This window comes from Pocillopora verrucosa, chromosome 7 (assembly GCF_036669915.1).
Source record: "Pocillopora verrucosa isolate sample1 chromosome 7, ASM3666991v2, whole genome shotgun sequence".
NCBI lineage: Eukaryota > Metazoa > Cnidaria > Anthozoa > Scleractinia > Pocilloporidae > Pocillopora > Pocillopora verrucosa.
In genome coordinates, this window is record NC_089318.1 from 8,145,382 (window position 1) to 8,158,468 (window position 13,087).

Below are 13,087 nucleotides of genomic sequence, written 5' to 3' on the forward strand. Positions count from 1 at the left end.
TCCGTGTACTGGAAAATTTACGAAATTTATTTCAGCCGTACACGTGACTTCAAATCAATATGGCTCCAATCTCTGGTCATCCGCCTGAACTGACTAAATGACTTTTAGACTTTTTCATCGCCGGAATATCGCTGAACGACCCCGCTGAACAAGAAAGGCTGCCTTCCCTTCGCTACGTAAGTAACCATTTCTTGTTTGACACATCGGTGTTTTCACTCGCATGATATTTCATTGTTCCGCTTTGAGACACGCGGTTAACAATACCCTCGAGCAAGGAATTAAGTTTTAACTCATTAGCTTTTACTATTTTTATCATCCAATCACAGGTCGGAGCCATTCCTGTAGTTAGTCGCTTGTGCCGGAGAGTAATGTGAACACATTACTATACTAAAATGGTTTGTTAGTCGTTTTAGTTCTCAGCGGCAGAATTTCGTCAAAATTAGTGTTTTTTGCCGTACGTGGTAGGTAATTTTACAACATTTTTCAACCAAGAGTTTTATTCAACTACATATATCTAACCCAAGGTATCTTTCTGGACTGGAATGTCAGAAATGGTATGGTACTGTGTGTTAACTAACTTTGTAGCTATAATTTTCAATAGTTTGTCTGAGTATGTCAGGGTAGCTGAGTGAGGCTGTTAAGTTACAATGTTTTACCTTTTTTTATCTTCAACGAGGTCATAACATGAAGCAATTTTGTCTTCATTCTTTAACTCCCAAGATCTGTTTGCTAATTCTCCCCTCTAGTTTCTAGATGTTTCCTTGTACCTTTGTTACAGGAATTTGTTGTTAGATCAAGATAACGACTTACTCTTTTATTGGATATTGTATAAACAATTTAGGGAGAAGTTACATGTAAATCACATCTGGGGGTTTAAGGGTTAAACAGTGTGCTGTGATTCACTGCTACCTAAATTTCACTGAAGTTCAAAATATCCAGAACTTTAGCATTCCCTACAAATTTATTCAAACTGCAGCTTACTAATTCTGCAGAGCAGTTGCAATATGCAACTCTAATGCTTATTTCACAATTTTGACAAGTACTAGTTAATCTTTCATTTACTCAGACTGAAGGGAAAAGGAAATTGTTCATTAACTTGAAAGGTGATTGATAAAGAAACCTTGAGACTTCACCTCACCCAGACTATTTTTTCCCCAAGCCTGGTGTAACCAACATGCCAGCTGTAAATTTTAGACGAGTTTAACTTCCTGATGACTGGACTGAACTCTTCTATCTACATGCCATTGCCAGTGGTTTCTAAGTAAAGTAATACGAACATAATACAACAAGAATGGAATGACTAATTATGAGATTAGAAATAACTTACATGGGAAATACAAATAACAAGAAATATGTATAACATAGGTAATACTAATAATATAGGAAACATGGGTCACTTGACAAAAAAGCAATTTAGCTGACGATTTTGGAATATATGGCTGGGATAACAAGGTACTGGCAAGTACCTTTTAACTCAAGCTCACACCTTTTTTATTTGCATGATCTGTGCAAAAGTCAAACCTATATGGCTAGCCATGTGGACTGGGGCTAGGGGGGGATTGGTTTCTACACCTGATGTCTTCTCTTGATTTTCTGAGCTGGAAGAAAATGTCTTGTATGAAAGTTGTGCTCTATGGAAAAACACCCACCTTGATCTTATCCAGTTGTTATTGTTAGGTCCAAAGAAGTGAATTTATCTCACATTTGTGTGAATAAAGATATGTAATTGTTAATTTGCTGGGCAGAGTTTATCAAGCAGTGAAGATGATGACATTGCCTGAAAACAAAAACCAAAAGAAAATCAGAAGAGGAAGAAGAAAGGAAAAAACATTATCAACTCAGGTAATGTTTCAGGGTGAACACTAACAGTTTCAAAAGGAACAGATGTTGAGACTCTATACAAACTGTTACACCTCTGTTTTTGTTTTAATGGTGTACTGTGCTGTACAGTGTCCTTGTCAATTCCAAATGTAATTTGCATTATTATGAAAACATGATGTAAAAAGATTCACATAATGATATGTACAACATCACAATGATTTCCTGACCCTATTTCTAAATTAATCTTACATCTGTTAGATTCTGATGAAGATCCTCTTCCTCCAAAAATCAGGTATGTGATTTGTTTTTTCAATTTTGTTCATTTTATACAGTTGTAATTAACCTATGACCCTAATAACATCACTGAGTCAAGAGTCAAGGAAATGATCACCAACTATAAAAGCTCTTGATTATTAAACAAATTCTCCTTGTCAGCACCTTGGAAAATGCATAGAGAACACTCTGTATGGAGAATATGGATCCTGATGTCAGGTTGTATTCAGAACTTGGTTCTCTTTCACGCATCTCTGTTTCAGAAAAGCCACATCAGTAAAGAAGGAGGACAGTTCAAAAGCTAATAAAAGTAGAAGAGCAATCAGCTTGGACTCAGGTAAGGAAATTATGTCTACTTATTGAGGGTACCCAATACTTTTTACATGAAAGGTGATGTGGAGACTTTATCTTAATGGGAATTGTGATATCATCTTTTTCGTATAATTATTTGTGACAGTTTTATTAACTGGTTAGAAAGAGGGAAAATATGAATTTGCTTAATTTTTTTTCTTTGGTTTTATTTATCTTCAAAATGTGATTGTCTTGAATTTCATGTGAATGTGAAAACATTTTGGATACTTTTCATGATGAATAAGATGGCCAAATATTTTTATATGACTGAGTTCGACACAAGGGTTTTAGCAGACTCTGCTTATTGATGGAGTGGGAGGGCTGGATAGGGAAATGTTTAGTGTGAGGTGAGCTTGAGGTACAGTAAGATGATGTCAGTTTTTTTTAACATCGCACGTGACCTTTAACATTGCTTATGTATTAGCTTGCCAAAGAAAACAAATGCATCTGCTTCATTCAGGGTTCAGTCTCAAATAGAATTTGAATATTATGGCACTTGAGTTATATTTTGATGTGGTTTCTACAGATGAGGAAGAAGTTGTAGCTTCTAAAGAGGTCCAGCAAATAAAAGAGAGGTATCATCCACCATTCTCTTTCATTATATTTGACATTTCAGTACCAAACCATGGTGTTTAGGACATAATATATTGCTGTGGAGAATCATCTGGCTTCTTCCAAAAATTATCCAGCTAAATTTTGTTTGTCTGTTTGTTTGTTTTTTTCTTTCTTCCATCAAGCATTGAGAATGTTAAACCTGTCATGGGACACTGCTCTTATGCTAATACATTTAACCCTTTGACTATGAAGAGTGACTAGCATCTAATTTCTCTTTGCAATATTCCCCCTGAATCAAACATTAATATGCATCTATCGCTTTTTTGTTGAAAGTAGGTTATTTATCACTGGAGCTTCTTTTTGGTGAATGATGATTTATAAAAATTTACTGTGGATTGTGTTTGCTTTTCTGGTTTCTCTAAAATTTTAACAATTGGATAGGCATTTGTTACACACAGGTGTCAAGGTTAAGGTTAATTTCTTTAGGTCGAGAATAAAGGAAATGATCACCAACTAAGCTCTTGATTGTTAATCAAATTCTCCTTGTCAGTACCCTAGGAAATGTATAGAGAACAGTATGGAGAATATGCATACTCAGTTTTAGGTGTTAAGGGTGAAAAATGAAATTTAAAACAAACAAACAAACAACAGCAACATAATAAAGACAGTGTCACACAGTCATCAAGGGTGAATTTAACACAGTGTTATTGTGTTACTAAAATATTTAACACATGGAGTGTTATTCTTGCCTCAGTCCAATTAAACCTAAAGACAAAAAAGCAATTTCTGCACATGATTTCTTTGGTTCTTCTCTAGTTGAAAGGGAATCCAGGGAAACATTTGCCAATAAAGGAAAACAGGTGAATAACTAACCACACTTTTTCAACCCAGAATTTTTCTTGTTAAGAAAAAATCAGGCATCCTGCATATTTTAAACAGTACCTCATGCATCATGCATTTAACAAGGAAAACTTTAAAAGTCACCATACCTTGCCTTTCTATAAAATTCATGCATCACATATTAATTTTGGGCTTAATCATGCTTCCCTTGTAAACCCTCTGCCAATCTCTTATACTAACAGTAGTTATATCAGGATGTACTACAGTTAACACATACCATGCCACAAAATTAATGGGTAATGACCAGTGTTTTAAGTCATGCATTATTTAATCATATTCAAGAAACTTTGTGGATGGGGAGAGGAGATGTTGAAGAATGGTTTTGGCAAAAACAACAGCATGGGCCCCCCTTTAAGGGATAAGTCCTTTTGCTCCTAAGATATTTAAATCAACTGTCTGTCACACAAGTGTTATGAAAACATCTCTGAGAACGTGTTATTCAAGCAATAAATATCCTCTTGTGTGAGGACTTTCTTTCTTCTGATATTATATTGCTGCCTGACTGTGAATTGGTATTGTTATGAGAAATTAGAAAATTGATCACTCTTGAGAGTGCAAATTTTAAGCTTGACCCAGAGCTCAACCCACTTAATGATCATCCCTTAGTTCCTTGTAGAACAATCAAGAATTTTTTTATCCTTTTTCATTTCTCACAGAGATCTGACAAGTCTGAAGAAAATGAAGACTCCAAAGTGAATAGAAAAGAAGAGTATAAAAATGGGAGAGAAAAAGAAGGAAGAGAAAATGGGAATGTCAACCATCAAACAACAGAGCAACCATCAAAGAAAAGAAAGGAAGACTTCTCAGAATCAAAGTTTGAGGTTAAAAAGCCTTCCCCTGAGAAGACAAAGGTTTGTAAGCCTTTTGATTACCATGTATACTTTATTGTTACAAAATTGATTATTACTATTAATCCTTAATTGAACCTGCTACCATGATACTAGAATGGATTGGATCTGATATGATAGCATGTGTATGGTATGTTGTTTAGGCAACTTGTTATTAAGCACTTGAATAAGGTACTTGTAGATGAAACAGTAACATTTTATGACCAAATTTGGCTTTGTATAAGATCCAAAAGCTCACTCAAATTTGTTAACTGGTGGTACATGTTGTATATGTAAACCTGTCCTACTATGACAGTTAGAGACTCAAAACCAAGTGCAAAGAAAACTGTTACTCCGAAAAAGAATAAAAAGATGTTAGTAAGGAAACTGCCACCCAAGGTACACCAAAGGTGTCAAAATCAGAGGAAGTGGTGAAGTTCCACCATCAATGGAAAATAAAAAATCTGGCTTCTGTAGTTTTATGGCGAGAGATGGTCCTAGGGAACTTGGTTCAAAGGAAATCCCTCAGGTAGGTTTCAAAGACCAAGATCTGATTGTTAATTCTCCCCTCTAGCTGCTACACATTTTTCTGTAAATAACGAGAATTTGTTGTTAGATCATTAATAACAACTACATGTACTTGATAAGTTTTAGTGTTCTCATTACCTGTTTGCTGGATAATCTATGGATATTCTAGGGAGAAGTTACATGTTAATTTCTCATGGCAGTTAAATTATTATTATCTCTCAAAAGCTCTTTGTGGTTTGGTTTCCATCCTTTCAAATTTTAATGAGAGATGCAGGACAAAGGAAAATGAAGATTATTAGAATTAAAGCTGGTTTGGAAAATCTGTGGATACAGTTTACTGGAAAAATTGTAAAATGCATGCTTTGATTAACCCTTTTACTCCCAAGATCTCAATAGTAATTCTACTTACTGTCTGCTATACAATTTGGTCTTGGATCAACTTATAATCCCCGGGTTGATATTTGTATTTATTCTCATCACTTGTCTGCATGATATTGTATTTATATTGTGAGGAGAAGTTCTGTCTTGGTCACTCATGGGAGTTAAAGGGTTAAACAAAAAAATGTATTTTATCCTTTTACTATCAGTTGATGTTCAAATGTTGGTTCAATGTCAGTATCTGAGAAACTGCACACCTACCCCTCCCCTAATACAACATTAACCCTCACTTGTTAGCAGTTGAGGGTTGTTGGGTTGGGGGAGAGTTAATTATTTGTCTGCTCATCTTGAATTATGCATACACTTGATAATTTAGTTTTTAGGAAGCAGACAACTGTTTGGATGGACTGACATTCGTTATTATGGGAATCTTGGAAAGTATTGAGAGAGAGGAGGCAGCAGATTTGATTCAAAGATATGGTGGAAAAGTTACCCACTCAGTGAGCAAGAAAAAGAGTTACATCCCATTGTCATGGGATGGGATCCTGGAGAGAGCAAACTTTCCAAGGTACATTGTAATGTACAGCTCAAAAGAGGAAAAAAAAAAGAACTGTGAACATAAACATGTAAGCTGCACCTTTTCCCCTAATTTTTATAACAAATCAGGATGCGGCTTACAGCTAAACACCTGGGAAACTTGCCACAAATTTGCATTAATTAACACAATTCATTGACAGTATGTAACTCTGCAGAGCACATTAACAAGAACTGAAAAATTTACCATGGTAGAAATAGATCATTTTCTTTTTTTGTGGGTTTCTAAAAGAGTTTTTTTTTCCATGAGCATAAACTTATATTTCTTGCTGTGGAGTTCATTAAATGTTTCTTTGTTGAGAAACCTTTTTAACTGGTTTAAGGTTGTCTTTCCTTCCTTGAATAGCTAAACATTACTTGGCTAGAAACCTATGGTTCCTTTGTTTTTGTTGTTGTTGTTGTTTTTTTGTTTCTTTTTTTTTTTTTACTTTGGTGCTTATCTGTTAGGCTAAGCAATGTGGAACATCACAAATAGATGAAGATGGTCTGTTTGAGCTTGTCAGAACAAAACCAGGCAAGAAGACCAACTATGAATCACCAAGTGTGGAGAAGAAGACAAAGAAGAAGGAGAAAGCTGAACCAATGGAGTCCCTCAGCCAGGGAAAAGATCAGTTTGAAGGTGATTTGTCACAACTGAGTGAAAGATCTGTGTCATCTCTAACAACACAAACACCATCATCATCACCTGCACTGAAAGCTGGGTGTTTCAAACCTTTCCAACCATTAGCACAAGAGTATGACTTCACTGAAAATTTAATTCACACTTCAGCTGTATGCCTTAAATTATTTCCTCACCAGTAAGCATCCTACATGTACTGTGTCATGATTACACTTAGTGAATATAATTTCTCCTGTGTGCATCCAGGTACTGTACATGACTTTGTATTAAAATTACTGATAACATAAAAATACATGCATATGTATGTGATATACATGTACCATTAAAATGTCATAGGAGCCATAGGCTATTGTGCAACTGAGAAGATAATTTGTTCATCCTCATTTCCCTTCTTCCATCTACTTAATTTACAGTGTCACTTAGATTGTCTGTCTGTCTGTCTGTCTGTCTGCTCTTTTGTGTATGTTCGTTCTTCCAATTACTGTCCTTCTATCTGTCACTTATTCTCCTTGTTCTCCTCTGTCCAGTCACCCACATGTCAGTTTTACCACTACTCTAAATTCCACCTTTAGGTTCATCTGTTGGATCATTTTACTGTACTTCCACCTGTAGACTTGTTTGTGTTACTTAAATTGAGTTACAAGAAAGTAAAGTTTTTTTGTTTTTTGTTGCTTTATTTTTTTAATCTACATAAGATTTTGACAGTAAAGGTAATTTTTTGTGTGTGTTTGCAGGAGAAGCAAATCTGTTATGGGTAGACAAATATCAACCTCATGTAGTGAAGCAGATTATTGGTCAGCAGGGTGATAAGTGCAAAATAAGAAAGCTGATGAACTGGCTGAGAGACTGGGAAAAGAATAGAAAGAAACCAGCCTCTAAATGTGAGTACACGTGTATTTGATTGTCAAGATGCCTTTCCCTCAAATACATGTGCATGTAACTTCTCTTCAGGCAAGTATGCAAACGGTTCAGGCAAACTGTCGGAGAAAGCAGATGAAAAAGTTTGGGTTGTAACCAGATAGAGGAACCATTCTAGTGGGGGAATAGCAATTCTCCTAGTCACCTGATGCTACTGAAATTATTTTAAGCTTTGGCAAGATTAGTCCTCTGGCTCTTGTGCTGACTTTACCTTTGACCCTTTAACTCCCATAAGTGACCAAGAGAGGACTTCTCCTTACAATATCAATACAATATCGAGCAGGCAAGTTATGAGAATAAAAAAAAACATTAATTAGGGGATTATTAGTTGATACAATACCAAATTATCCAAATCATAAGAATTTGATGGCAGACAGTAAGAAGTACTAGGGAGCTCTTTGGAGTAAAAGGGTTCAGTACATGAACCTAACCTTAATCTACAGATATTTTACAGAAGACCTTAAATTGAGTTGTGATGCAAATGTTGTCTAGCTGTAGGCTGAATACCTTTCACACTGAATCCGGATTGTTTCTTAATTCCCACATTCAGAGATACATTTTTTAAAGAGCTGTAACTCGTGGACTTTGATGAATTTATTTCACTCGACAGTCACTTATACATGTAGTTAGTATGTTAGTAATGGAATCACAATTGTAAGCAATTTTATTTCGTACAGCTTCCTTTTTCAACAAAGACCAAGATAGGTCCTCTAAGGCAGCTCTTGTGTCCGGTCTCCCAGGAGTTGGTAAAACCACATCAGCGACACTGGTTTGTGAAGAGCTTGGTTTTATGTACATTAAAATGAATGCCAGTGACAAACGGAGCAAAAAGACCTTGGAAGAACACATTTCTCAGTCACTGAACAATAAAACCATGGATGGCCTTCTGACAGGTTGTCAAATTTCTGTAAGATTTGGAATGACTTTGATATTATTAAAGATGCTTCATTCATTCTCCTGTCTTACTAAACTGATTTTCCACTGTTGTTAATTTATTATAATCAACTGAGTTGGTAACGTAAATTGACCACCGAAAAGAGTTTTAAAGCTGAGTTTAGCACTTCATATTGCTGCTTACGCCTGGCTTATAAGTTGATATGAAATTCAATCATTAATGATTATCAATATATGCATTACTGGTACCTGGAAAAGCTCGCATTTCAGTTGGTACTTGAAATCATTAAAATTTACCGGACTTTTCTTTGCCAATGATGATAAGAACAGCCAGGGTTATTTAGCACGTTAGTGAGATCTTTAAAATATTGTGCAAATTGCTAAACTAAGGAAGGTTTTGTGGTAAATTCAGGACGGTATGAGACTATATCACACGATGAGAGGCTTGTACATTTTTATAGCTGATTGAACGAAAATGCCATAGGCTTTGGTACTAAGTAATGAATTGCCTTTTGTACTTTTAAAGCATTGACAACAGATCAAATAAAATGTGAAAGTTCGGCGATGTAATATCAAAGTGCTTTTTACATCAATCTGTATTTTTTTGCTTCTTTTGTATAATAATTATTATTATTATTATTATTATTAATATTATTAAAGTGTTGGGATGTCATCTCTGCGCCAGTTTGGATCGTTATGGATGGGAATGTTTAATTTGTTGACAAAAAATAAGCTAAATGAAAGCTTTAATCCACCGCACCACCTTTCTTTTTTTTCCTCTAATTCTATACCTCCTCCACTTTCCATCCTACAATAGTAGTAGCCAGGAGAAATTGGGAAGTTAAAATACCTTTGTATTTTTTATTATTTTCTACTACGTTTTGGATATTTTTTCGATTGGGCAAACCAATAAAACTCACTACTATTTGTATTCCAACAGACGGAAATTTCCCAATTTTCGAGAATTCTACGTTATCCGGTCGAAGAAAATCAGATTTCATTTTTCCTTGTATTTTTAGTCGTATTCGCTATACAGTAACTTTTTGCTAAATTTGGCCTCATGTCATTTCTTTTCACTCACCCGTCGAATTACGGCACTATTGGTCAACTTTTCCTATTTATAGGCCGACAAATCGCCTGCATCTTTAATAAGAAAATTTCCTTCACTATGCTTTCAGTATGTGTGTTTCTCATTCTCCCCAGTCCTTTCAAGACCTCTCGTATGGCAATCCAGCGCCCTTCGATCAACCTAAGCAGGCGATGGTTTAACGACCACCACATCAGCAAAAAAAAAAAATAATAATAAATTGAAAAAATAGCATGTTTATGTCATTGTGCTATACTCCGGATTAATGAAAATGAAAAGTTAAAAAATGTAATATGAGGCCCTGTCCAAACTTGGCGTATAAATTGTGAAACAGAATAGCTACAAAATAGAATCATGCATCACGAAATAAACAATGATACACGATTTTCAGTTTCGAGTTCGATGAGCTCATATTCAGCTTCTTCAATACTGCTGGTGTGAACAAGTGCACCGTTTTTTTACACACTTGTGGGGCAAATCACATTATCACAGGAGTTAAGGTGAGGACAGAATATGTTAATAGTGACCTAATGCAGTGAATGAGATAAACGGGTATTGACTAAAGATACAAATAGAAACAATTTGAGACATGAGACACTAGAATGAAAGAAATGCCGATCTTATTTACTCGTCACGAACGCAGGATCGAATCTTAAACCGTCAGATTCTACGATTTGAAGTTCTCACATATAGCTATGGATTTCTCGTTAATAAGCCATGACATACAGTGGATATATAAAGGATCATCCTGCATACTGCCTAGATCATCAATGTCGAAAGTTTCATGTCTTAAAATACATAATGATAAAAAGAAAATTTCAAGCTCTTTCGTGACAGAGGAAAAAATCATTTTTAACCAACGACCGAAAAAGAAAACCCTATCCGTCAGATCAGGTTAAACGACAGATTAAATATCAATGCTGACATGTAAATAAACATACCAGACCTTGAGGTGGCTTATTTATCTTCCCATGAGGGATTTACGAAGCCGAGGCATTTCTGATTCCAGTATCAAGTGCGTCACATGTCTGTAGGAACTATTATACAATTATTTATGGCCTCGCTTGCTGCATCCAAACTCAGGAGACAGTTCTGGAGCTCAAAGAGACAGAGAGCTAGGGCCTCAGATTTCCCCTCCAACTTAAAGACAACTGGTTCAGTAACAATTTTTTCATAAAATTCCTGCAAGATACACTGAGGGTTTCTGTACACAAAGATGCATGGAGTACATAGATTTAAAAATTTTTTAATATCTTCCTTGGATATTTCTTTAGGAGGAGTACTTATGGTATTCGCTTTAATTCTTTATAGCACGCGACACGATTTAAATATGCTTTTCTCTAGGTACAACGAGAAGTCAAGTATTTTTCTTGGAAAAGAACTTTATTGGAGTTAAATTAATTGCAAGTACCCTTCAGGTGAGGAAAGCTAATGAAGAAATATGTAGCATATTATAATCGCTAGACCTGAAAATTGGAAAAAAATATACATAAAGAATACATATCATTGGTGTGATTTCTTTAACTTTGTATATCTCCCTCCGGTGATGAATATGTGCAACTTGTTATTACAAAGTATGTGTAGATATCAACGCAACAACCAGCAGAAAAATTAGTGTTCATTGAGAGCAGAGAAAGTTATCGCTTATAGCGAAGTATCTTGATGTAACACTAAATTTTCTTTACATGTGAGAGAAAGCCAATGAATGAAAATAACTGAGGGATGGATGCCCATTTCAACTTGTTCGGGACTCGACTATATACGAACAAACCCATCTTGATTTTGTGAATAAACATCGTTTTCATATTAGGAAGGAACAGATATCATTACTCAAAAACTGATTGTATTGGGTGAGATCCAGAGCGCCACTGAATTTCACCGGACACTTACGCTTTTGACTGCAAAAATATTTAGTGCAAAATTGGCGAGAGTTGCTTACAGTAAAAAAAATTTCACCGTTATTATTTTTAAAAACGTTGTCACGGTGAAAGTGGAAAATGAAAATTTGAGAGAACTGTAACGCTAAAGGGAAGATGACCAAAAAACAAATGTTTATCATATAAAATACGCTGATTGGTATCGCCAATCAGCTACTGGACGTCACCCGCTTTTCGCGCCACTTTATTAGGTTGGTGAATGAATGGCAAATTCTCACTCCTTAATAAAGTCGCCTTTCAAGTTGTCTGTAAATGCCTATGGTGTTTATATAATAAACAAAATAATACATGGCTGCTTGTAGATATGGGATTACTATTCTCGATATCTCACGAGAGAGCGCATTGAACGAGGGATATATCGAGTTGATAACTTGAAGAGAAATTGCATTGGTACAACATAACTCACGGTGTGAATTCATCCTTATCGATTCAGTTATGACAGAATGTAACATTTCCTGCTCTGAAGAGAAACCAATTTTCATTCTGCAACTAGAGCTAATGTTATTTACCATGAAAGATCGTAATCTTAATTTTCTTGCGGCTGACTTTAATTAACTTTAATTTCAGTCGAATTTTCTCGGGTTATTGTTGTCAGACGTAAAAATATTTCACTTGCGTACGGTTATAAATTTCATTGGCTTCTCTCATTTGCCTCGTGGTTGAATAGTTTGCACGCGATGCAATTCCCTAAAGCCTTAAACTCCTAGAGGTGATATAACGTGTAGCTTATCCCTGTAATATCAATACATTATCCAGCAAACAGGTAATAAGAATACTCAAAGTTTATCAGGTAGAATTCGTTATCTTTGAACTAACACCAAATCTCCGAACCTAATTTGAAAGGAAACATGTAGCAGCTGGAGGGGAGAATTAACAATTAGATCACGGGAGTTAAAGGTTTAAATATACATGACAATTATGCGGCAGAAGCGCGTGATGAGCATGTGACAAAGCTAGATAACGTGCTGTACATAATTATAGCTCTCGTCAATATCAAAACCAGCTATTATCTCTCGAAAACAAACGAAGTTTGAAACAAAGCTCGAGGTTGAAAAAAAATATACAAAATGCCTACGTTTCTTTTGATATCGTAACACTCGCGATATATAGTAATAATAACGGTAATATGGTTCTCGGTGAGATATCAGAATTTTTTTCAGTTTCCAAAACGTGACATCTCCACCGCACGCTGTAAGCGTACCATTTATATCTTCATATATAAAGGTACCAATGTCGTCATGATAACCGGATTTATCAACATGACAGTTTTTTTTATCTAAAGCTGAATTCAATTCTTTTTAAAGGAAATATTTCTTGTAATGAGAAATGATTGTATTACAATTTCCGAAATTGAAGTGGTTTTACGGCGAACTGACTTTCGGTGCAGCGGATCTCTGTATTCAAC

At 35.4% G+C, this 13,087-nt stretch overlaps 1 protein-coding gene across 4 annotated transcripts; it reads left to right on the forward strand.

The window, feature by feature from the left end:
• The first annotated feature begins 48 nt into the window (after window positions 1-48).
• Window positions 49-9,215, forward strand: LOC136282402 (replication factor C subunit 1-like). 4 transcript variants are annotated; one of them, XM_066170033.1, is made up of 12 exons: window positions 49-176; window positions 327-554; window positions 1,746-1,842; window positions 2,080-2,113; window positions 2,358-2,431; window positions 2,972-3,020; window positions 3,817-3,860; window positions 4,557-4,751; window positions 6,010-6,201; window positions 6,675-6,846; window positions 7,581-7,727; window positions 8,442-9,215. In XM_066170033.1, the coding sequence occupies exons 9-12, from the start codon at window positions 6,166-6,168 to the stop codon at window positions 8,753-8,755; spliced, it is 669 nt and encodes a 222-aa protein (XP_066026130.1). In that variant the 5' UTR covers window positions 49-176; window positions 327-554; window positions 1,746-1,842; window positions 2,080-2,113; window positions 2,358-2,431; window positions 2,972-3,020; window positions 3,817-3,860; window positions 4,557-4,751; window positions 6,010-6,165; the 3' UTR covers window positions 8,756-9,215. The 4 variants fall into 4 exon arrangements, with proteins under 4 accessions (XP_066026130.1, XP_066026129.1, XP_066026132.1 ...); XM_066170032.1 differs by having other exon boundaries at window positions 327-461; XM_066170035.1 differs by lacking the exon at window positions 2,080-2,113.
• The last annotated feature ends 3,872 nt before the right edge of the window (window positions 9,216-13,087 follow it).

Coding starts and splice junctions, on each gene's coding strand:
- LOC136282402 (XM_066170034.1), top strand. CDS start 6,166: ATGGGATGGGATCCTGGAGAGAGCAAACTTTCCAAG. Junction 6,847..7,580: donor GGGAAAAGATCAGTTTGAAG/GTGATTTGTCAC, acceptor GTGTGTTTGCAG/GAGAAGCAAATCTGTTATGG. Junction 7,728..8,441: donor AAAGAAACCAGCCTCTAAAT/GTGAGTACACGT, acceptor TATTTCGTACAG/CTTCCTTTTTCAACAAAGAC.